This window comes from Mauremys mutica, chromosome 11 (assembly GCF_020497125.1).
Source record: "Mauremys mutica isolate MM-2020 ecotype Southern chromosome 11, ASM2049712v1, whole genome shotgun sequence".
Lineage (NCBI taxonomy): Eukaryota > Metazoa > Chordata > Testudines > Geoemydidae > Mauremys > Mauremys mutica.
The window spans coordinates 81,429,539-81,453,689 of NC_059082.1; the positions used below are offsets into that span (position 1 = coordinate 81,429,539).

General features: G+C 43.0%; 1 protein-coding gene across 3 annotated transcripts in view; it reads left to right on the forward strand.

The window, feature by feature from the left end:
• Positions 1-24,151, forward strand: part of LMF1 (lipase maturation factor 1) — a 328,947-nt gene that overhangs the window by 214,865 nt on the left and 89,931 nt on the right. For all 3 annotated transcript variants that reach the window (XM_044980874.1, XM_044980876.1, XM_044980875.1), the window contains one exon: positions 21,680-21,847. In XM_044980874.1, the coding sequence (XP_044836809.1) occupies positions 21,680-21,847 (168 nt within the window). The remainder of the gene's footprint in view (positions 1-21,679; positions 21,848-24,151) is intronic.

Consider the following 24,151-nt stretch of genomic DNA (forward strand, 5'->3'; position numbering starts at 1 on the left):
GTAAAACGGCGGAATAGACGCAGGGTGGAGGATTACTCACTCACTTGTGGTAGCCAGATGTGAGTTGGTACTGACAATGTGTTGGAAGAAAACTGAACCTCTTTAATATCTCAATATGGCCTGATAAAGTGTGTAGTGTATTAGTTATGGAAAAATTGATGCAGATGAGAAAAACACAGGGAGGGAATTGTTTGGGGGCCAGGTGGTGGAGCCATTTCTATAATGTGTGAAAAGGATGGATTCCCTAATAGCTAATCTGGTTGATTTAGTTTGTCCTTCTTGGTATATTAAGTAGTTATTATTATTACTGATAAGATATAAAAGTTGAGATTTTCTTTCCCCAGTAAATTTTGCTGGCATTTATATTTTTTTCTAATTTTCTATTTCCATTATTTTGAAAGAGAGAATACAGAATAATAATTATTTTCAAATAGATGATTTATTTCATGTCATTATTAGATGTGTACAGCTGAAGTCTCTTATACAATGGTTGCTAATTTACTTACTGACCAATTTAACACTGTGAGCCAGGTTCTGATCTCAGTTACGGTGCTGCAAACCCATTGAAGTCATGTTGAGAGGGGCCATTCCAGATTTAAACGCCTGTAAATGGGTTCAGAATCTGTCCCATAAATAGATTGCCAGCAAATGCAGTTGGGATTTGAACCCGGTAATGCATAGAAGTATTCGGAGCTTTCATTATACTTCACTATAATGGTGAGTGGATTGCACAGTATTATGGGAATTTGTACTGGACAGTTAAAACACTTTTGAGAAAAAGTTGCTGACCTCTAGACATTTAGGTCCTAATCCAGCAAAGAACTTAAACACATGCTTAATTTTAAGCACGAGTCATCCCATTTAAGTCAGTGGGATTTAGTCGCCTGCTTAAATGGTTTCTTGGATAAGGACCTAAAATATTTGCCTTATCCTGGTTAAAAGGCAGCATTTATATGACTGAGATGACCTGTAAATTCAATAATAGCCTATTTTAATCACTTTACCCAAATGAAAGCTCGTGACAAAAAGGGGATAAAGGTTCCCAGTTATCAGTTCACCCAAGAATCTCCCCAATCCTGTATGTATTCCTTTCTGCGCTTCCCGAATTCCTTTTGTAGGGGTTGATCAGTGACAAAATTCCAATTGATTTCAGCAGCGAAAGGTCCAGAGCTAAGGACTGACAGCCAGCTGGATTGACACTGCATGGTTGCTCAGCTGCAACAGTCCTATCTCTTAGGGTTTGGCAGGGTCATGAGAACATAGGCCCCGATCCTGCAAGATGCCGAGGGCCTTCATCTCCACTGTGGCTGTCTGATGCTGTGGAACCATCTGTATAACCAGTTAAGCCAGGAGGCCTCTTTGCAGTAACAGCAAGATTATTGGCTCGTTTGGGAAGTGGCCGGGCAAAAGGGCTTAATCTGTGGCTGATTAGCGTCTTGGAGACAGCCCAAGCAGCCAAAAATGACACACAATTTTGCTCCAGGCCATAGTTTAACATTTTAGCATCCTTTTGGCCTGTATGTTATACGCACAATAGAGAATGTGCTGGACGTTGTTGTTCTCCTTTAAAATTTGGCATAGGAAATGCACTAGGAGTACAGAATGAGTGGAAGTACTTCATTAAAAAAAAAGTTTGTGTAGCATTTTATGCACAATGCTTAAGAAGGCCTAGATGGTTATTTCCTTTAGGGCACATGCACTCAGCCACAAAGGAAGTGTTTTTTACTCCTCATAATACAAGAACTAGGGGTCACCAGATGAAATTAATAGGCAGCAGGTTTAAAACAAGCAAAAGGAAGTATTTCTTCACACAACACACAGTCAACCTGTGGAACTCCTTGCCAGAGGATGTTGTGAAGGCCAAGACTATAACAGGGTTCAAAAAAGAACTAGATAAATTCATGGATGATAGGTCCATTAATGGCTATTAGCCAGGATGGGCACGGATGGTGTCTCTAGCCTCTGTTTGCCAGAAGCTGGGAATGGGCGACAGGGGATGGATCACTTGATGATTCCCTGTTCTGTTCATTGCTTCTGGGGCACCTGGCACTGGCCACTGTCTGAAGACAGGACACTGGGCTAGCTGGACCTTTGGTCTGACCCAGTATGGCCGTTCTTATGTAGAACATATCACACCAGATTTCACTGGAATCCGTTCAGAAATAGAGTGGGTGTGGAGTAGGAGCTGGGTCTGATCATGTAAGGTGCTGAATGTGCAAACTCCCACCTATTTCATTGGGTTCATCCTGGGTTTGTGTAACTCATATTCTTCTTCCCGTGTGGGCAGAATTTCTTTCTCCTTCTGCACCCCACGCCTCATGACCCAAAAGGAAATATTAACATTGGGGCACCCATCTTCTGAAATAGCCATAAGCAAAAGCCCCCTAAAAATGAACATGCCAGCTAATGCTGCTGTTTGAGTGAGTTGACCTTGCCATTTGCCTCTGCGTTTCCAAGCAGGGATTTGCCAACCTCTGGAATTGCAGCTTTCAGTGCTACACATGCAATCAGAAAGTTTCATGTTATAGATTGTCGGCAAAATAGAGGAGGGGAGGGGGAAAGTGCATTTTGAACCTAAATTGGAATCTCAGTTTCCCTCCTCACCGCTCTGTTACGCCGACCCTCTCAATGAAGGGAAGTTGCATGTGTAGCGAGGTCTGTAAGAGGGCACTGTTCTATGTGGAGGGAGGAACCCTGAAGGGGTTAAGCCGTGAGCAGGGATTTCTAGAACAGTTCAGTTGTTTTACATTAGAACAGGACGGCCCTGGCTGCCTTATGTGCTCTGGGACCCAGGGGCCGGGTCCCCAGTGTTAACTCTGCGTAACCAATGCCGTACAACTGGCACCAGCCTCGACCACAAGTGGCCATTAAAATAAACATCCCAAGGCTTAACTGACAGGCAGACTCAAGGAGAAACAGGCCTGCATGACGGGGAATATTAAATACTCTGCAAGAACCTAACTTCATAAGACAAACAATCCCACCCCCTCCTTACTGTATCACCCCTGCCCGTTGGCCTCAATGAGTGCACTGTTTTGGGTAGGCGTGTGCCTCTCTCTGGGGGTTAGGGTCTGGTGCCAGTGGTGGGGGAATATGCTAGAAATTCAGCCCTTAAACCAGCTCAGTGTAAACATGGCATGAGCCATGCAACACAGGAACCACCGGGCAGTTTGGCTACTGTCTTCAGCAGCAGAACTGAGAGAAAAGCACTCAAATGCGGCTTCGATGAGAGATGTTCACAGAAATGGAGAGAGATTGTAATTAAAAGGCAAAGAACTAAATGGGAGGGGGAGTGGCTTGAAAAGCCTTTTTGCCAAAGTTGTAATGATCCCCAGACTGAGTTAGTTCCTTATCTGTTTGTGTTGTGCATGTTCCTTATCCTGAAAACAGCCCTGTCGTCCTTGGCAGCGCAGGAATTCTTCAATTAGTCGGGCTCTGAGCTCATGCCTCAGGACGTTATTCGGCCACAGCAATGGAGGGTAAAAGGCTTTATTAGAAAAAGAAAAGCCTGGCATACGACTACATTCTTATTTATAATGAGGAGTTGTAAGCTCTCCAATTTCAGACAAGTGTGAGGGCATTATTGTGTCCATGGGGATAATGGAGTGAAACATTTATTGCATGGAATTTAGTTGTCTACCAGATGTATTTGTTTTTTGTTTTTTTTAAAGACAAGCACGAAAACAAGCCATATATACAGTACAACGAGCCAGGCAGTTACATGAGGCAACAATCCTTGATACCAACATCAGGGCAAAATAACAGAAATAGGTTGGTGCTCGCTGCGTTCAACTTCTCAGCAAAACACTGTAACATGTACTGAAGTCCCTCCCTGTTTAGCAAAGCACTCGAGCACTTGCTTAACTTTAAGCATGGGCTTAAGTCCCATTAACTTCATGTGCTTAAAATTAAGTAGTGGGAGTTTATAATGTGCTTAAGAGTTTAGCTGAATACGGCTGGATTGCTGAACTATGGCCTTAGCTGTAAGGGTTTTACTCATATAGCCCAGGGAAGGCCCAGAACAGGGTACTGTTTGATTTCCAAAGATGTTGATCCCCCACAGTTCCCATTGACTTCCAGTTGGGATTTGTGAGATCTGAAAATCAGGCCTCTTACCTTTGAAATTATGGGGTTTTTTTTAATGGTCTCCTGTTCTGTCACAGGTTTCAGAGTGGCAGCCGTGTTAGTCTGTATCCACAAAAAGAACAGGAGGACTTGTGGCACCTGAGAGACTAACAGATTTATTTGAGCATAAGCTTTCGTGGGCTACAGCCCACTTCATCGGACGCATCTATCACAGCCGCATGTACCACGGGTCTGCAAGACGCTGAACTTCAGCGATGCTCCCACCATCTTATTGCCCAAAGTTATTTTCTCTGTTAAAGCTTCGCTTGACAAGGCCTTTAACCATTCCGAATGCACGAGGGGGATGATAGCAGAGCAGGTTGGAAAATAGGGACCCAAGGCAGGTTACTCAGAAAAAAAATCAACTTTTCTTCAGAAAAATGGGTTTGGGATTTTTGATGATAAGTCAACACTTTCATTGAAAGTTTTTGTTTAGCTGAAAACCCAATTTTCCATTTTCCAGTAGCTGGAGTGTATAGACCTCCCTTCTCAACGTATTTGTTTTGCTATTAACAAAGATGTCCAGACCCATTTCTTGGCATTAACGACAAGATTTAACTCATCTATCAGTTCCACCACACGTACAGTTTGTAAATGGGTATATCTTTGCAGAAACTCAAGGGTTTTAACCCTCTCATTTCTTTTATTTAGATTTTGTTTTGAATGGCCTCAGTATGAGAAAGTTTAAGTAGTTCTAAAAGGTGCAATTCACTAGAAGTGGGGAGAGAAACCAAATGCCCTGGAAGAGTTTGTGTATCAGCTCTCAAAATTTCAAGTGAATGAATTTTGTCTGTCCTGACCTTTTTCTATCTGCATCCTTTGCTGGCAGGAAGAAATTTTAAACGACACTATTGCAGAAATGCCTCCTAGGTCGGCCTTATGGGGGCAGATGTGGACCCGTTACCTGTTTTTCTTGTTTTATGGCTAATGTAAAGAAGGATTTAAAATTGTAAAGGTGAAGTTTTCTCTGTTCCAGGTTGTTATGCTTTGGCAGGTTTTTTTTCTAGGAGGCAGAGGGTTATTTTTATTCATGCCCTGCTCCACACAGGCCAAAATGAGTGAAAGATACAAATAGAGAGAACGTTCGCCTGAGCACCTCACTTTCTCTTACACTGAGGTGTCTGTGCACCACTGTGGGAATGTAACCTGACAGTGAATGTCAGAATGAGCCGATTTTAATATGTAATTGTTGTCCACGTTAAGGCCCCTTTACACAGCAAAGTTGTCTTGGGTCTTCTGAACACACACAAGTTATACCACTTGAATTATATAGAGGTTAGTGGTTCTCAAACTTATTTGATCGGGGCCCCCTTCTCTGTGTGTATGTCGTCCCCTCCCATCCCCCAAGTACATACACCACCACCCAGTTCTGACAGCAGAGCGGAGAGCAGCGGCTGCCGGCTGGGCGCCCAGCCCTGAAGGCAGTGCAGCGCCAGCAGCAGCGCAGAAGTAAGGGTGGCAATGTGAAAAGTGACATTCGTCAATATCGCTTTGCACCGCAGACTTAGCAGCCCGTTACCACCCTCATGTCTGCACTGCTGCTGCCACCCCAGGGCTGACACTGGAGCCCCGTCACCTCCAGGTGAGGGATTGGGGGAGGCGGGGGGAGCCCGAGAATCGATGAGGATCAAGCCTTGTTCTGTGTTCATACCACACCTAGCACAGTGGGGGTCTGGTCTTTGACTAGGGCTGCTAGGCGCTATGGAAATACAAATAATAACTAATAACAATTGATGTATTGCTCAGACCTTTTTCTTTCCTGAGAGAGGAGGATAAAAAAAAAGTCTTGATTATTTTTCAGTGTGTTTGATTGAAAAGTCCAAGGCCAATGCACAGAGTAGGGAAGTGTTATCCGAGCCACTTTCTGTCCCTCCTAGTTCTGTAACAATCACCTTAATGCTGCAAACGCCATCCTTACTCATCTGCTGGCTGCAACACAGTGCTGCCTCCGGTGGTCCTGGTGCACATTTGCATGTGTTTTAGACAGCTTGTTTCAGCTCTTATTTAGTTCACTGTGCTTGCTGATACTTTGTTGTAGAGGAAATGCAAGAGGGTATTAAAATAGTTCATAAAACCATTTTAAGTGCATTTAAAAATCTTCTTCGATCTCACAAAGCCTTCATCCAAAGAGCGTCACTGCTAGCATATTGATGTCTTTTGCAAAGAGATGCACTGCTATAGCCTTTCTGACTGCGATTCAGCAAAGCACTTAAGCATCTGCTTAAGCTCATTCCCGCTCTGTGAAGTTTAAGTATTTTGAAGAACCAAAGCCTGCCCCTTACTCCAGAGAGCCGTCCATACACATGACGGTCATTGACTTCAATGGAACTATGGGGATTACTCACTTGAGTAAACATTTGCATGATCAGTTTCTTGAATTTTGGTTATAGAATTTTTGGTGGTGACAAATTAGATTCAGATCTGGACAGAAAACCCAGAGCCAGCCCCTCGAGCTTCCAGAAACTCCATCCAAATTATGCAGCTGGTGCCCATAACCATAATAGACTGAATTGAAATTCCAAAAGCTAAATCCTCCATACTTTCAGCAAACTTGGATAAAGACCCAACATTCATAGACCAGGCCCATCTCTGCCATGAGCAGAAAACTCGAGTGCCGTTCTGAAAGCCCTTTATTTATCGGGATAAGAAGTGAGGGTTTTAAATAGTGCCATGTAAACCTTGGGTTTGCTTAGGTTTGGATGGGTAGCCAAAGATTTAGATGCATCTGAATTATTCAAAATCTCCTAAATCAGTAAAATCAAGCTGGAGCTATCATGAAAACACACCTTCTAAAAAATTTTGTCAGGATAATGTTGATAATAATAATCCACTATTTTAAACATGGAACCAAAGCTAAGTAACCATGTGATTTTTTTTAATAGCTGCAAAACATGTCCCTGCCTTTCTGTTGCTTTTCATTCTCGCTCATTACACCTCTGAAATAAGGCTTGATCCTGCAATTATATCTGCACAGAAGGACCTCCCCTCGCTTCCACATATGTGTAACCGATTGCAGAATCAGGGCTGTAGATTGTAAAAGTGCTCAGAGCCGGGGATGTGCCTTCTGTTTGTTCTGAGAGGGTCTTAGCCCCCTTTTTAGTACTAGTTGATAAATAATAAAGATTTCTTGTACTTCCTACTTCCAGTCATTCGCCCAGATCCTTCCTTTCTCAAATCTCAAAGACCTGGCTTTTAGCTCTTTCCTCTGTCTGGGAGTTTTACCCAAGTATGGCCTGAGTAAAAAATGAATAAGAACTTACAAATTTGGCTTATTGCTTTGGCATTTAAAGAACAAGGTAGTCCAGAGAGGTAGAGGACAGGGGAGTAGTGTTAGGCCAATGCAAAGCATTACTGTCTACACTAGAAAGAGTTTGCCAGTATAGCTGTACAGGTATAAGAGTTCTTTTGTCGGTACAGTGCACTGCAGTTCCCTGAATGAAGTGAACTATGCCGACGACAGGACTCCTGCTAGTATAACTGAGTCTACGCTGGGGCTTTTGCTGGCACAGCTATGTCAGCTGGGGGGGGGGTGATTTTTTTTCACACTCCTAACTGACAAAGTTTTGCTAGCATAGCTATTACGTGTCTACCAGCCCTCAGTGACTTGCCCACAATCTCACAAGATGTCTGTGAGCCACAGAAGAGAACCCAGATTTCCTTAGTCCCCATCCAGAGCTTTATCTATAACCCATCCATCTTTGCGCCCCTGAAACGGGGTGCAGCATTATTTGAGATGCCATTCCTATCTGGAGGGGTCTGTTCTAAGTTAGAGACGTAACGGTTTTCCGGGAACACATGGCAGTTCTTCGTACAAACATCCTGGATGACGGGAGCTGATGCTCGTCAACTCATTTCAGCCTTCCAAGCCTTGTAAAAACATCTAATCAGTGCAGTTGCCAGTCACAGGGCTGGATTTTGAACCAGGGTCCCTGAGGTGAAATTCAGTCTGCTTTTTATCTGAAGCCGCTTGGGAGTTTGTGATTTTTATTATGAATGTTACAATTTACTCACATTGGTTTTCCTTAGTGTTCTCCAAGATCTGCACATGCGGTTTTCGGAACTAACCAGCACCAAAATGCTTTCTACAGGTTACCAGCATCTTCTTTTGTTCTTCGGAAATGCAGTTTGCAGTGTTGACTGCTCAAACCCAGGAGGTTTGTTTAAACAGCCTGGTTGAGGTCGATGTTCAGTTTTAACGTGTCGTTCATTTATTTGGAAAGTTAAACCAGACAGCCTACAACTCTTAGGCTGCCCCCACCTCTTTTAGTTTGATTTGGCTTAAAGCTAAGTGGTGTTCCAGTTTGGAGAATTCAAATGTTCAACAAGGTAGCGAGTTCCTAATGACACAATTTACCCTTTATGAACACATTTTATGAAAGAGCCCACTGTTCGTCGCCAGTTTTAACTCTTGTGTGTGTTTAACCAAAAAAAAAAAAATATCCAGGTCCCAAAACAACCTAATCTAAACACAGGCACGAGCCATGAGCTTTCCTTAGATAAACTCCCCTCTGATTGCAGCATAGTGTTCCTTGGCCTCGCACTGGGCATCGTATTTATGGTCATGCAAAAAAATCATTCCAAAGGAGATATGGTTCCAGTTTTAACACCGGACTTTTTTTTTTTAAGTGAAGCAATATGGGTCTTTTTTGAGAGGAGGTGATGGCCATAAATTTTTCGTGTGGTGAATGGTAGATTAAATGCCAGATTCCATTGCTGTTAACAGGCAGATCTGGCAGGTCAAAATAATTCCTACCACCCCGTCCCCAAAGTGGCAGACTAAGGGCTTGTCTGCACCAAGGTGTGAATCAACTGAAAGCTCCATAGGGCGCTTTGACGCACTCTCATGTCGAAAAGCAATACGTCAAAGTGCACTACAGAACTTTTAGTGCAAGGTAGCAGGGTCCACATGGCAAGTTCGTGCGCAGCAAACTAGTGTGCTCTAGATTTGCACCTTGGCTTGCAGTGCACTAACTCGCCATGTGGACAAGCTCATAGCCCTAAAAAAGGCATCCTTATGGAATAGGGCCCTGAAACAAGTGTTGCAGTAATCTGAAAATTAGGGACAAGTAATTTTGTGTTTGTAAATAACTGACTTTAAAAAAAAACAAAAAAACAGGTGATTTTGGGTGCCCAGCGTCAGACCTGAATTTCAGAAAGTGCTGAGCACCTACCCTCTGAAAATTGGGTCCCTTCGAGATGCCTCAGGTTGAGCATCCACAATTGCTAGTCACTTTTGAAAATCTTGGCCCAGAGGCCTAAAGTTAGGTTCCTAAGTCCCTACTGAGGCGCCTAAATAAAGGACTGTTCTGAATGCCAGCAGTTCCAAGTGAAGTCAGTGGTTCTAAAAGGAAAGGTCTTTTACATTTCCATGTCTGCAGTGTCTGTATAATTCTATGGGGATTCTTCAAGAGAGGCACATCTTCCATTGAATTTAAACAATTTAGAAGCCATCAGGGAGCTATTGATAAGAGCTGACCTCTCACTGAACATCATCTCTTCTTCCTGATACAGAAGAAGATGGGTCTGAACCAAGCCCAGTTCCAATCTTTCCCAAAGTCTGAGTGTATGCAGATCTGGGGGTTTAGTTTGGGCCTCTCTCACTCTACAGCCAAATATCAGATACAAAGGTGCGTCTCCAGACTAGCTTTGATCACGTGGAATCTGTACGGATGAGATGTGACTTCCACTGAGAGACTCAGCTAACAAATTTGCAAAGTTTAAACACAATAACAAATTAACTGCAATCTTAATGGATTAGTCGGGGCCCATTTGGGTCCAGTTCTTATCTCACAGGCCTCTGTTGATGTGCATCTGTTAAAATCATTTCTTGCATAACCTTACCCAAATGCGGCACAGTGCTTGGCCGATTTTATTAGATGCTACAGTACAGTCAGCATTGTGTCCTCTGCCTCTTTGCATGTGTGTCTTTCAGAGTTAGCGTCTGATCCAGCATTGGTTCTGGGCCCCTTTGCTCTTGTTGAAGACAAAGGGAGTCAGTTGAACTCAGCACCTCACAGTATGTGGTCCTTAACTTCCCCTTCCAACTGTGTTTACATTTGGAGTCTTCATAGTGTAAGGAACTTTACAACCTTTCCACTACTGGGAAAAAGAGAGAACTGGAAACCTTATGATGAGGGTATAAAGGTTAAAAATAAATCAGGAACTCCGTTTAACAAACTGAGAACAAAGTGAGGCAGGCAGCTGCCAAGTTTCCCCCACATGAGTCCCATTCCCCTCTCGGGCAGCGGGCAGCTGACGAGGATGTTTCTTAGCACTGTATTACCTTTTACTACACTCTGGCCTCTGGCCATATCAAAGTTGTACACAGAGACTTGCAACATGGTTTGCTTTGAAATCACTGGCCCTGTGTACTGGCTGTTCTGTCCTGGGCTATGTGTTTTCTGCTAATTGAATGCAAGGTTGTTTTGTCATTTTTTGACATCTGGCAAACATTTTTTCCACCCTCTTCTCCCCCTGCCCATCTCGTTCCTTGCAGGGGTGAGCTTTACTTGTCTATAGAAGTCGGATACCTTTTTTTTTGTCTTTTTTGGTGTTTTAAAAAAAATTTTAAATGGCACCTCTAGCTGCAGCGACTCTCCACTAGTGAAACCCCTTCATCCTTTGGGAGCAGAATATTGTTACAGGGAAACATCGTTTTGCTGCTACGTAGCTTTTGAGAGGAGGCAGAAACTTTTATTTTCAAAGCAGGAGACAGCAATGCTGTGGCAGCGTTTGGTCGGGTTGACTTTGTTTCTGTTATGCCAAAGGATCATCGTAAATGTCTTCCATGGCACACGGCAAACACCAACTAGGTGCTGTGTCAGAGGCTCTCTACGGATTTGCTACGTCCTGATGCTGAGTGCGGCAGCCAAACTGAGGAACAGTCAGATGTAGAGAAAGTTGTTTGTACTTTAAAAAATGGAACCAGCTTCTGACTGGATGATTTTTTTTCTTTTTAATTTTATAAATGATTTGCCCCCATTTTAGCAAAGTATTTAAACTAGCAATTAAGTACCCTTGGCTTCAAGTGCTTTGCTGAATGGTAACAGTTATTAATTAAGTATTGCTTTTTACCTGCAAAGCATTATTACAAACGTGTTAATCCTCCCCTCGCCCCCTATGAGGTAGCTTCTGTAATATCGATCCCATTTGACAGATCCTCAAGCTGGTGTAAATGAAAGCAGAGCGTTTAAGAGATTTGCCCAAGTGCACAGCATGTAAGAACTGGAATGATGACTTCTGAATTGCTGGCTCTAGTAATTGTGTGCTCAGACCGCACTGCCGCTGGATGGAATGCTGGCTAACTTACAGGGCGTCACTTCTTTGTGCCCTGAATGGACAATTGAAACTAGCTTGTGATCCTTTAGTGTTGCACAGGTTACGCAATCTGTTTCACTTGCTCCGACCCTGAGACTTTACGGTGATGCCTTGATGTCCGTCCATCATCTATTATTATTTACCTATGGGAAGCATTGAGGGGGATGGCCCCTTTGAAAGATGCTGAAATAAAATAGCTGCTTATATCAACCGTTCGTTGCTAGATAAGGGGGCGCCGGCTGGGAGCCAGCAAATCCATCTGCTTGCTCTTGTACCAAAGTGATCCCCCCGTCTTGTAGCAGAAAAGAATAAGCGAGCCCAAGTGTAACATATATTAAAGCGAAATGTAAAATAGCAAAGGCCATATGAACGGAGCAGAGGTATTTTCTCGCTGTCTAGTCTAACGTTTGGTATCATTTTTCTCTAGGATTACGGGGGCTTTCACCTCATAAATTTGTGCCTGCTTTAGGTCGTTAATCTTTCTTTACATGTTGCCTTGCAATTTTAGAGCTTTGCCACCATCTGGGATCACATTTTAAATGGCGTTTCCACTCAGTACGTTCTTTTTCATGAAATTATATATATAAAAATATAATAAATATATCATGGCTGGTTGGTTTTAAACGTTTTCAGTGCTTTTGCAAGGGCTTATGCTGTGTGGAAAAGCTTGTCTTCTTTAATAGGGAATCATAGCAGCAACCAGTTAAAGGACCATATTTGCAATATGCTCATAATTGGCAATTTAAAATATTGGTGTATAATTCCACCTTGTATTTTGCTGAGGAATGTGAGCTTTGTTGTTAGGACATCACAGTCCATCCAGTATGATGTTGTCACTGCTGCAGAGAGAGAAGGGGCAACACAGATAGAAAATCCCAGTGCAAGAGGATTTCTAGGGAAGCACCAACATGTATTAACTTGATGATGAATGATCAGTTCTGTCTGGTGGCACAACAGATGTATCTGGATTTGAGGCCAGGTCTGAGAGAGGAACCAGGCTGTGAGTTGTCATCAGCACAGCCTATTTGGTGGTGTCGCATGAAAACCCCTGGAAGGGGAAATGCAGGAGAAGGATGGGGAAATGCAGGAGAAAGGGAAAGAGACTTAGTTCATACAGGGCCCTCCATTCGCCAATTCATGGAGGCAATAGAAACGACAGGAAAGGGCAAGCGAAAGCGGGCTGCGGAATGCTATTAGCTGCCAAAGGGTGGATCGGGACTGAGTATTTCGTCTGAGTACCACTCAGCTGTCAACAAGGGATGGGTATTTGGGAACCCTGGAGTTGTGGGACAGTGTCCATAGATTATGGAAATCCAGAGGGAAGGCATTCCCCAGAAGCGTGGTAGCAAAGGCTGCCTTCCTGCCCCAGACCTTCCCCAGCTAGAAGCCAGGTTCTATCAGGGCTGTGTGCTAATATTGGCTGACTCGTCCATGGCTGGGCATTTGCTGCCAGAGAGAGAGCACTGCGTGAGTTAATGTTACCTTTAGGCGCATTCATTCTCCCATGGATGTCTGCACAGATGTCCCAGGGGTAATGCCGTGATGCTTGGCTACTTCTGAGCTCCACCTCCATCTGGCTTTACCACCAGGATTCCCGAGTGTCAGTCATCTGTGAAGCTTCTTTAAGGGAGCTTCCATGAAAAGGGGGGATGGCGAAAGGGCAGTACCATGGAAGGTGGCACTACTTCTCTCAGCATCACCCAGATCAGGAGGCCCTGGATTCATTACACCTGGGCCAGGAAGGTTCTTATTCCCACTCTAGTGGAGGATCAAGTCCTAAACATCATTCATCATCTTGAGTCCCCATATCCTGGGTCGGGCACACACCTTGTTACTCTGATGTGCAATGGCAGTGCATTCAATGTAAAAAGCTTCCCCTTATTTGATTAATGCTTCCCCCTGTATCCAGAGAGAGCCATGGTTCCCAATTCTGCTTTCAGTCACCCTGGTGTAAGTCCATTGGTCAAATTTCCACTGGTGTAACTGAAATCAGAGTCTGAACCATTCTCTCTGACCAAATGTGGCATTTTGCTGATGCTATTAATAACAGGCATTTCCCCTGCAAACAGAAAAAAATTAAGCTGCAATAAGATCCTGTAAGTTCCCTAAGTCCTTAGGCCATCAGAGTCAAGATGTCTGTTGCAAGCTCGGCTGATTTTTGTAAAGCAATTCTGAACAAATAAATAGCCCAAATGGCTCAGCAGTTTCTGGTGTAATTTTAGCTCTGTGCTCCTCCAAGAATGTACACGATGAATAGGTGAATCTGTAATACATCTACAATTAATTCTATGTACGGCAAGCAGCCCAAGGCTTGCCATGTAGGAATAATATCAATAAACAGGTATGCTGTGGACCATGGAAATGTGGTCTTTATTAGTTGGCAGGAAAGTTTTGACCATGAGCGAGGGTGCTGTCTGGAAAAGCAAACAGTTCAGTTATAGATCTTCTTTCTTCCCCCATCCAATTTGCTGGAATCCAAAATCTACCACTTAAATGTACCCCTGGTAAAATATAAACCAATGGACATTTACCACCGTGTAAATCAGGGCTGACTCGTCATGAGCAGAGTTTGGCTGGGTAAGTAAATGTCACATACAGGAAGGTTTCACCTATGTTAGTGACTTTGCAAGTGCAGCTCTGTGAACTTGAACGCAAATCCCCAGGGATATTTTATAACACAGATGCATAAAATTTCATGGGAGAATTTCTCCCAAGGCCCTTTCCCCTCCAGCGTCTGTAGCCATCATTCCACAAGAAACCCAATGCCCAGACATGAAGCATTTCTCTGATTTTTCATGCTTCTAACTTTTTGTTTCCAAGGCTTCACTAGGCATGGCGGAGGGACCTGTTTCTGCTTTGAAAAGCCTCCACATGCGGAAGGCTGGGGAAAGGGGTTAAAAATGAACAAGCAGATTTTTTTATATATATAAAGTAAAAATATATACTCTACATCTGAAGTTTATTTAGGTCCTTTGGGACAGTGGCGCGGCACTACGTCTGTAGTAAATTGCCAACATTTTATGGTTTTGCTGGCACTGAGTCAAACACACATCTCCTTGGCTTGTGTTGCTGTGTTAAAGCAGGCAGATTCCAGTATGTTTTTCTGTTAGCTGAATATTACTATTGACTGGACAAGGGAAGCCCTGCCCAGCCAGAACTTGGAGCTAACTTTTATTATTATTTTTATTAATAGATCTACCGGGACTTAATTATTTTGATGTTTCATTATTAAAGAATCGCCCCCCTCTGAACCATCCTGACGCAACATTTTTATTTTATTTTGGTTATGATTTTATTTTTATTGGGCTGATGTTAATAATTGGAAGCTTTCAGAGGAGCTATTTATTTATTTAAGTTTGCTGATCTATCTATCTATCTATCTATCTATCTATCTATCTATCTATCTATCTATCTATCTATCTATCTATCTAAGAGAATGATGGCTGGAATTTTCAAAAGACCCTAAAAGACAGGCACTCCAATTCCCAGTGAATTTCTTCAGAAAATCCCAGTCCACATGTTTATCTTCACATACAACCACCAAGTTGTGCATCAGCTAAGGTTGCTGCACATGTAACATACCTGACACAAAACCTCAAAAACCAGCGAATGAAAAGGTAAGCTACCTAATCTCTGCTCCTCCATGCAGACATACACCTCCTCATGAGCACACCTACTCTACATCACAAAGAGCATACCATGACCTGAACTCTACCCCAGTAAGGATACCAGCCTTCTAACACTCCCACCAACCCCTCCATGACTTCTCCCTTCCAACCCCTTGTCCCTTCTGTGCAGATGTGAGAACCCTCGGCTCCTCATATGTGGAGACTTGGAGCTCTAAGTTGCTATTGCACAAGGGGAAAGCTCTGTGCTGCTATGGAATTGGGTGATCGACAGAGAAGACCTATTGGATCACCTAATCCAGTCCCACGCTCAAATCAGGATCATGCCCTGTAGTAGAGTCTCCATTGTTTTGTCCAATGTGATGGAAAACTCTAGCGCTTCCGTTCGGAGATAAATTCAAGTCACAAAGTTCAGGTCCAAAGTTCAGGGAAGCTTAGATCCTGGGCTTTGTCTGGTGCTCATTTCTGCTTTCCCTAGGATATTCCGTGGTCTAGTTAGATCTTTCTCCTAAGGACATTTTCCTCTGATTCTCAGCGTGAGTTTCACCATTCCCTGGTTTCATACCATTGCTCCTCTTCATGTCCCTTTAAACAATTACTCTATCTTTGTGATGTTTAGACCGATCAGGTGTGTGTACACAGTTATTGTTGTATCCATTAGTCCAACAATTGGCCAAGCTAATCCTATTTCCTTTCATCTTTACTCATCAATAGGTCCCTCCAGATCTTTATTCACGTTTGTTGCTCTTCTCTGATTTCCTTTCAATCAGTCAAATTTTCTGCGGGTATTAATTCACCCAGATCTGAAAGATGTGTGTGTCTGTGTTATTTCAACAGAAAAACAAGTTGTTATATCTAAAATTCATAATAAATGCTTAGCATATACATTGCTTTTTATATTTTCGAAGTCCTGGCCAAGACATTGTAGAAGGAATCTTCACATCTGTTAGCGCTGAGAAGATAAAACAGAACCTTTCTCCCACAACTTCCCTACTCTGCCGCTTCTAGTTCTTATTCTGTGTTAAGGTCATTTGAATTCTGCCTGATGACATGAGTGATCTTGGCCTTTGCTGGTTTCTTCTTTCATACAGGAACTGATGGATTTATATAAAGTGTTATGGCTCTGGAGCTGATAAGGAGCAGCAGTAGCAGCTGTGGGTTGACTTTTGGAAGGAAACCTGCGATATAACTGCTGTAGTTGTGAGTGCGCAAAGTCTGAAACAAAAGTACTGTAGACCTGATCAAAAGCCCACTGAACTCAGTGGGGGCATTTTCCATTGACTTCAGCAGGCTTTGACCCCAAGAGATGTGTGGAATCTTCAAAAGTGTCTGGCCCATTTTTAAAAATGACATGGACACATGGGACCCTAAGGCTTATTAAACTTAGCTCCTGCATCCAAGTCACTTTTTTGAAAATGGGACTTAGTCACTTTACAGATTTTACTTTGTCTGCTCTTGAGCTATTCACTTTAAACCCAAATTAGAGTCATTTAAACGTCATCCTCGTTAACCTTCTCAGTGATGATCATCATAGCAGAAACATCCCAGCAAATATGCATATCTGATGCACCTGAGACATACCTGCAGTGTGATCCATGGAAACAATGTTGTTTAGACAACAGGTTTAAGCAATGCATGTAGTGAAACATTCTTTTGCTTATTTGGAAAGCGAGATCTCTGTTATTGTCTTTTAAAAATTAGGGTAAAACACTGGGTTTTCTAGCCCTCTTATTGCCGTCAGTTTATAACAAGCTCATGAATGTTTTTGAATGACCCTCAGTGGGTTTTATAGCAGCATCTACTATTAAAATGTAAGGTGACCAGCCAAGAAAGCAACACAGAGATACAGATTCTGCAGAAATTTTGCAGATTTATTTGGGGTAGATGGCGAGAATTCCCTGATGAATATGGAAAAATTCCCTTGACATGTTTCTAGTTTCCACCTCATTACTAATCCTTGAGGCTGTCCTCTCCCTTATGCTCTTTGACTTTGCACATAAATGCACCACAGTCGCTAACGTGGGAGACTCACTCCATATACATAGCCCAGTTTTAGCAGTGGACTATTGGAGGACAGTGTGGGACTTGTTTTCATACACACAATACTGTAGGATATGCGGAAGAGCTTTGAGATTTCCCTAGTCTGAGAAGGAATATCGAACAGTGGGATTAAATACGTGATCAGAGTTTATGTAATACTGTACCAATGAGGAAAGGGGTGGGGTGGGAAGTCCATGTGTGTTTACAGTCCCAGAGAAGAGCATTTACTCTGGTGTATCAATAGCCTTGTGTTGGGTTTTAGTGGCATAGAGTTTAGTAAATTAGGAGTTTTTAGGTGCTTAGCACTTTAATGGCTCTCACTAAGAACATAATTAAACTCTAGACCCCTTAGGGAGAAAAAACAGTTTATTGTGCATATTTTTAGAATCTGTTACCAACCCTGGTAGATACAAGCCAGAAAACGTGCATTAGCTAGAACTTAGAATTTATTTATCACAGCGAGCAGCCCCCATCAAATATCGCTTGAGAATCACACGTCACAAATCTGTCCCATGAATTATGGAATTAATTCTCCCCAATCTTATTTCAAAACACATGTGTGATGTTTTTTCTTACTGGTGGAAGTGCAAGGCAGGCCTGTACATTTATTATTGTGTGTGGTGGGTTGACACATGCAACCATGCTGTTGCAAACAGTTTTATATTTAAAAAGTAAAACCATTTTGTGGGATCATCCAACATTGCAGCTTATCCTAAGACTGCTTAGCCAAGGTTTCCTCTCCATTTCAGTTATGAGTTTGTTTTGCAGCTGGTTAATTCAGTTCATACAGGGCTGCTTCAGACTCTGACGTGGATCACAATCACTATCTCTTGCTCAATTCTCTCAGTAGAACTTCTTCTTGGAAGCTTTCTAGGATGCATGAGGTTATGAATCAGCAAAGAAGTGGAGCTGAAGGTTTAATAACAGCCCCGGACTAAACCCCCTTTAAAAAGATGATGGAATGTTTCCCTCTTCCCATGGTTTTGACACTGACGCCTCTTCATGACACAGCAGAGATGTTTTCATAGGAAACAATTGTGCTAGGAAAGCACTCAGCATGCCAGAATTACGCAGTTTTGCAGGTTTTCCTCTTAAATGCCAGCATATGCTCCATGTACCTTCCCCCAACCTCGACTATACCAGTGGGTATTCCACAGGTGGAATGGTTGGCTGGAGGTGAAGGAGGCGGAGGGGGAAGCCACCCCAAGCTCCAGTTGGCAGCTGTTGACTTGAACACACAAGGAAAACAGAGAGAAATTTCCCGGCGATGCCGGTGCCTGTGTGTCGGGTTGTTCTGACTCTGACTTGCTCTGGAACGCGACTTTTGCCTCAACACCCTTTCCTGAGTAAACACTCGTTTCTCACTGGGAAAGCTGCATAGCACTACACCCTTTTCCAGGACCATATGGAATGCATTCCGAAGGAACACACACACACAATGCGCTCCTCTGGGCTTTTCTCTTCTTTTGCCCCTCTCTTCTCCTCACCTAGCTTTTAACTAATCTCTCTCTCTCTCTCTCTCTCTCTCTCACACACACACACACACACACACACACACACACACACACTTACTTTCCTATTACTTACCATGTTTTAGTTACACAAGATTTATGGTTTCGAGAGGTGGCTACAGTGTTGGAGAGGAAGGTTACATTATTGATAATGTCTTGATAGGCTCCATATGCCTAAAACCGTTTCCCATCAAAAACACTTCTTTCTCTCCATCAACAAATCCTCCAAGGAGCCATGTATTCTTTGTGGTGCTGCTGCTGGTGCATTAGAATGTAGGTCCCTTGGGTCGGGGACTTATTTGACTCATCTCGCCTCTTGCACAGCCTCTCATCTACCAACATCTGTGTGTAGATATTGAAAACAGGAAGGAAAAAGTACTGTGCTAACATGAGCTGTGTTACTGACCCCATGACAAATTGCTAAGATGCATCTGTTCTCTTTTTCTCTTGTTTCTACTTTGGGATGAGGATTATTGATAACGAAAATGGCCGCTCAGCACTTAGTGTGATCAGGAGTTGGGCTAAATATCAGGAAATCCATCCATGGAGTCTGGGCTGTCCTCGAACAGATGTATAAATGTCTCTTTAAGCCGGTGGCTCTCAACCTTTCTGGACTACTGTACCCCTTTCAGGAGTCTGATTTTTCTTGCGTACCCCCAAGTTAAAAACGACTTGCTTACAAAATCATACGTAAAAATACAGAAGTGTCCCAGCACACTGTTACTGAACAATTGCTGACTTTCTCATTATTACCATATCATTATAAAATAAATCAGCAGGACTATAAATATTGTACTTGCATTTCAGTGGATAGTCTATAGAGCAGTATAAACAAGTCGTTGTCTATATGAAACTTTAGTTTGTACTGTCTTCGCTAGTGCTTTTTATGCAGCCTGTTGTAAAACTCAGCAAATATCTAGATGAGTTGATGTACCCCCTGGAAGATCTCTTGGTGCCCCCAAGGGTACCCTGGTTGAGAACCACTGCTGTAAACTGTGACTCAGGCTGGGTCTACATTACAAAGTTTTGCAAGCTTAGCTGTATCAGCTGGGAGTGTGAAAAACTCAGAGTAGGCACAACTGTACCAAGAGCAGAGTGCTTTCGTTGGCGTAGCTAATGTCGTTCAGAGAGCTAACGTGGCTGTGCTGGCAAAACTAGACCAGCAAACGCGCCGTACTGTAGACGAGCTCTCGGATGGGCGTGGTTTTGCATGGGACTCTTCTCCCATGTGCTTTTCCTTCCCCTACAGAAGGGGGAGCTTCAGAGACTAGGCTACTTCTCTGCACAGAAGAGGATGCACAGAACCTCTGGGGTCTGGCAATCCCTTGAGAACAAGTTTCTCAATGCCTGAGTTTGATGCGCCCCGTGCTGGCTGCCTTTCTCAAGGATCTAGGTATTTACACTTCTGGTCCTTGCAGTACAGCGAGTGAAGAGGTCTGTGCACATCTTCACAGCACACCAACCGCAAGATAAAATGGCAAGACCCATTTGTCAGGGAGGGAGAGGGATGAGTAGGGTGACCAGATGTCCCGATTTTATAGGGACAGTCCCGATTTTGGGGTCTTTTTCTTATATAGGCTCCTATTACCCCGCAGCGCCATCCCGATTTTTCACACTTGCTGTCTGGTCACCCTAGGGATGAGGGTGTGTACCACCTTTCCCTACCTTTGTCGCTTTTAATTTGAGGTGGTTATTTGCAGGCCTTCGACCCACTTGTCCATTCCCCGGTTTGGCTGGGTAAAATTACACCCTGTAAAATTAACACTTTATCCAGTTTGGTTTTGATTTAATGTCTCCTCTGTCTCTGTCTCTCTCTCAGGTCTGTCCTTTCTAAAGGGAAATGTATTGCCTAGCAGTTTTGGAGGCAAGGTGGAAAAAACCCTTGATGAATCTCTCTGAAGTACTGGGGATTGCTTGTGAAGAATCAAACATCCAGAGTAATTTAAAACCGCTCCCAAGTGGGGGGAGGGGGTCGTAGGGCCCCCAATGGCATAGCAAACCGATCGTCTTGCTGAACCAGGATGTATGAACACCATGACCTCTGACCCCTTGTTGTACTGGACTTGGCAGTGTTCCTCGACCCCTCCGATTGCTCCATCCTGTCCCGGTGTCAAAGGAAGGAAGGATGCGGTCTCTTGTCCTGGGGGGGTTACAACAGGCTCAAACCCAGATAAAGCAACAGCTTTATTAATTCCAGCTTTGCTAATAGGGAATTGCAATGGTGGTGGGATTTGGCAGTGGGCGCAGACTCCATTACCATGTACAGTACAACATTTTCCCTGGATTGTTTGTATTTTTGATTTTGCTACAAATAATTTAAAGATGTGTTGTGTCTCCTTCAATTAAAACAGTGATTTTCAGCTATTGTGTTTGCTGTCAGGATTTTAAAACAATGCTAATAAATTTGAGCTTTTGTTAGATATGTTAAGGTGAATTGTTAACTCCTTTTCTTTCTTTCTCTTTTTTTTTTTTTTTTAAAGTGTAGCATTGTTATGGGAGGTGATTATTAACAGACATATGTTCCTTTTAGCCTGGGTGGTAGGATAAGCAGGTTTATTGCACTGGATAGAAAACTCCCCGGTGTCGAAGAAAAAAATCAGGTTGATATATGAATAATTTGGTGCAAACACTAGCATCTTAAACTGACACCCCGCATTTGGAAGCATTTAGTTAGATTGTAAACACTGTTGAAATAGAGCCCGCCCCTTTGAATCAGAAGACCTGAGTTCCTTTCTCTTCCTGGTTCTGTGACTTCCTGGGTTGCGTGACCTTTCCCTTTGTTCCTCTGGCTGTGTCACCTCTTTTATGATACTTACCACTTGTTTTGATTTTTTTTTCCCTCCCCAGGTTTTGGTTTTACAACAAGAAAATGCAAAATTTGGACTGAAAGGGAAATGGTCTTCAACATTTTTCATTTTGCGGGGTGGGGTGGGGTGGGGTGGGGGAGAGGTCGTTTTCCAATATAAAGTTTCACCAAAGTATGTTTAACCAGCCCTTAGTAATGGTAGTAGATGTGGAGGGGACTCATTGCCACATGACACCTCTTCTTTACTCTTCCAGACCCAGCCAGTACCCAACCCACTAGCCTATTACATGCACCGGTCACCGTGGTGGTTCCATCAGTTTGAGACGTTGTGCAATCACTTCATCGAGCTGGTCGTGCCGTTTTTTATCTTCATGGGACGTCGCATGTGCATCATTCACGGCATTTTACAGATTCTCTTCCAGGTGAGGCTTTCCTGCTTTTGCCTTGTTAGCGTCATGGCTGAGTGAGTGGTTGCTGGGGCCATTTGAAAGACTTTGGAAGCCTCCCCCTATTTTTATATGTGTTGCTGCATGACTGTACAAGATCTAGGGAACTATACGAACAAAAATGTCAGGGGAATTGGATGATTCATGTTAGGTTACTAGTTTGAATCCAGCCCAGGTTGATGGTTATTCAGAATCATTGGCTGACAACTCTTTGGTGAGCTGCTGGCAGCGTCTGATGTCAGTGCATTCACTACAGCAGCGATCGGCAACCTTTGGCACGCGGCCCGTCAGGGAAATCCGCTGGTGGGCCAGGACGGTTTGTTTACCTGCAGTGTCTGCAGGTTCGGCCACTTACAGCTCCCACTGGCTGCAGTTCGCCGATCCAGGCCAGTGGGGGCTGCGGGAAGCAGCGCGGGCCGAGGGAGCTGCGATTGGCCGAACCTGCAGACGCAGCAGGTAAACAAACCATCCTGGCCCGCCAGCGGATTTCCCTGACGGGCCGCGTGCCAAAGATTGCCGATCCCTGCCCTACAGATTTATCTACATCACACCAATTGTACCAATTAGCAATCTTATGGGCAGAGAGGACAAGATTGGTAAAAGGATTAAAATGAGATACTGACTAGGCCATGACTCCGATTGGTGGTAGAGTTGAATGAAATTTTGCTATTTATCAAAAATAGATTTTTTTATGAAAACATTTAACTTTTTAATCAAAATTTTCTATTCTTTGAAGAATATTGACAAATGTTAATGGAAAAATTTAGCCTGTTTGTCGTCATTCAAAATATTTGTTTCATTTTTCTGTAATATCAAGTTTGAGCACTTTATTTGAAAATAAAAATGTTTAATGTAATAAGACAATCCATGAAAAATTCAAAAAACTGAAAATCATAGACTGTTCCTTTACTAATTCACATCGGAATCTTTTCCCTCAAATGCTTTTTAATTGAACACCAGCCATTCTGATTCTCAGGTGTAACTTTCAGCTTTTGTTTAATACTCTCTGTTCAATGTCTCTTCAGCATTGGGAAGCTCATATATTGTAGCTGATGGTGCTTTTGCAAATACATGTGATATATAAACTGGAGAACGACTCATAAACTGTCTGGGTAAACCACAAAAATGCTGATTGGATTTTAAAAGACTGACATGAAAGCAAGGGAATGATGAGAGATCCTGCCTTCCCAATCACATTCCGTCACATCTAGGTACCACAGCACGTGTGGCCTGTTTGCTCTCTTCACGCACCTTGTGGTGCTAGGGTTATTACATTTCTGATGCCATTTGGTGCTTTATGAAGTCTCTCTTCTAGGCTACAATCACCTGCAAATGGGAGCCAAGACTGGGACGTTGTATTGTGGGTTAGAAATTGATTTGTTTACAATTTGATTGGCTCTATACTGGAACAATCCAAGATTCCACTTTAAAAAATAAGTCCTGTCCACATTGGAGTCTTTGACTATAAGAATTTAGTGCCCAGGTACATTTCACTCTGCACTGTATACCCAGCAGTACCCCCATACAGAACTAGTCAATATTCCTGTTAAAGCATGGTTGCTATAAAGATGACGATGCTGATAACTCTAGGAGGATGAAAAGATTGTTAGCTGTCTCTCATGCCTTTTATCCAGGTGTTGATTATTATTTGAGTGATATCCTGTCACATGTATTGTGCAAATATATAGCAACTCTAGGAAACTCTTGGGAATTCCTTCTCTTGTTTTGAACCTTCGTGTGTAACGGTAGCATCACCCAGATTTATGTGGTTAAATACGATATTCTGTGGCTGCTGCAGTGTGTTCTTCAGAGTGCTAGAAATAATAATTTCAGAATCAATCTGCATAGCGATGGCATTTCTAGGGTGCCTGTTACTTCAGTACCTGAGCAGTATAATGCTTGCTGAGAAATCAGTACCATGTGCTTTGGTGCATAGGTGCCATTCTACTCAGCCCTTCCTAAATTACAGTCCAAGGAAAAAATGTAATAGATCTATGGACCTTATTGCTTGAAAAGACAAAATTTTCAAATAAGTACGGTCCATTTTCCTATTGTGGTTAAACACTAAAAGTTTACTAAGTAGCTCTTAATACAGAGTATTGATAGAAAACCAGCTCTTCTTAAGTAATGGATTGTGCTAGAAATCTCTCGTGTCAGTTCTCCTAAGTATTGATATTCAGTCATTAGTGCTAGAGTGGCTTGTTCAAATTCAACCCCTGGGCGGTTGATAGGAGCTGGAGTAGCAGCTGCATGTTGCAGGGGTGTGTGATGCATGCATTT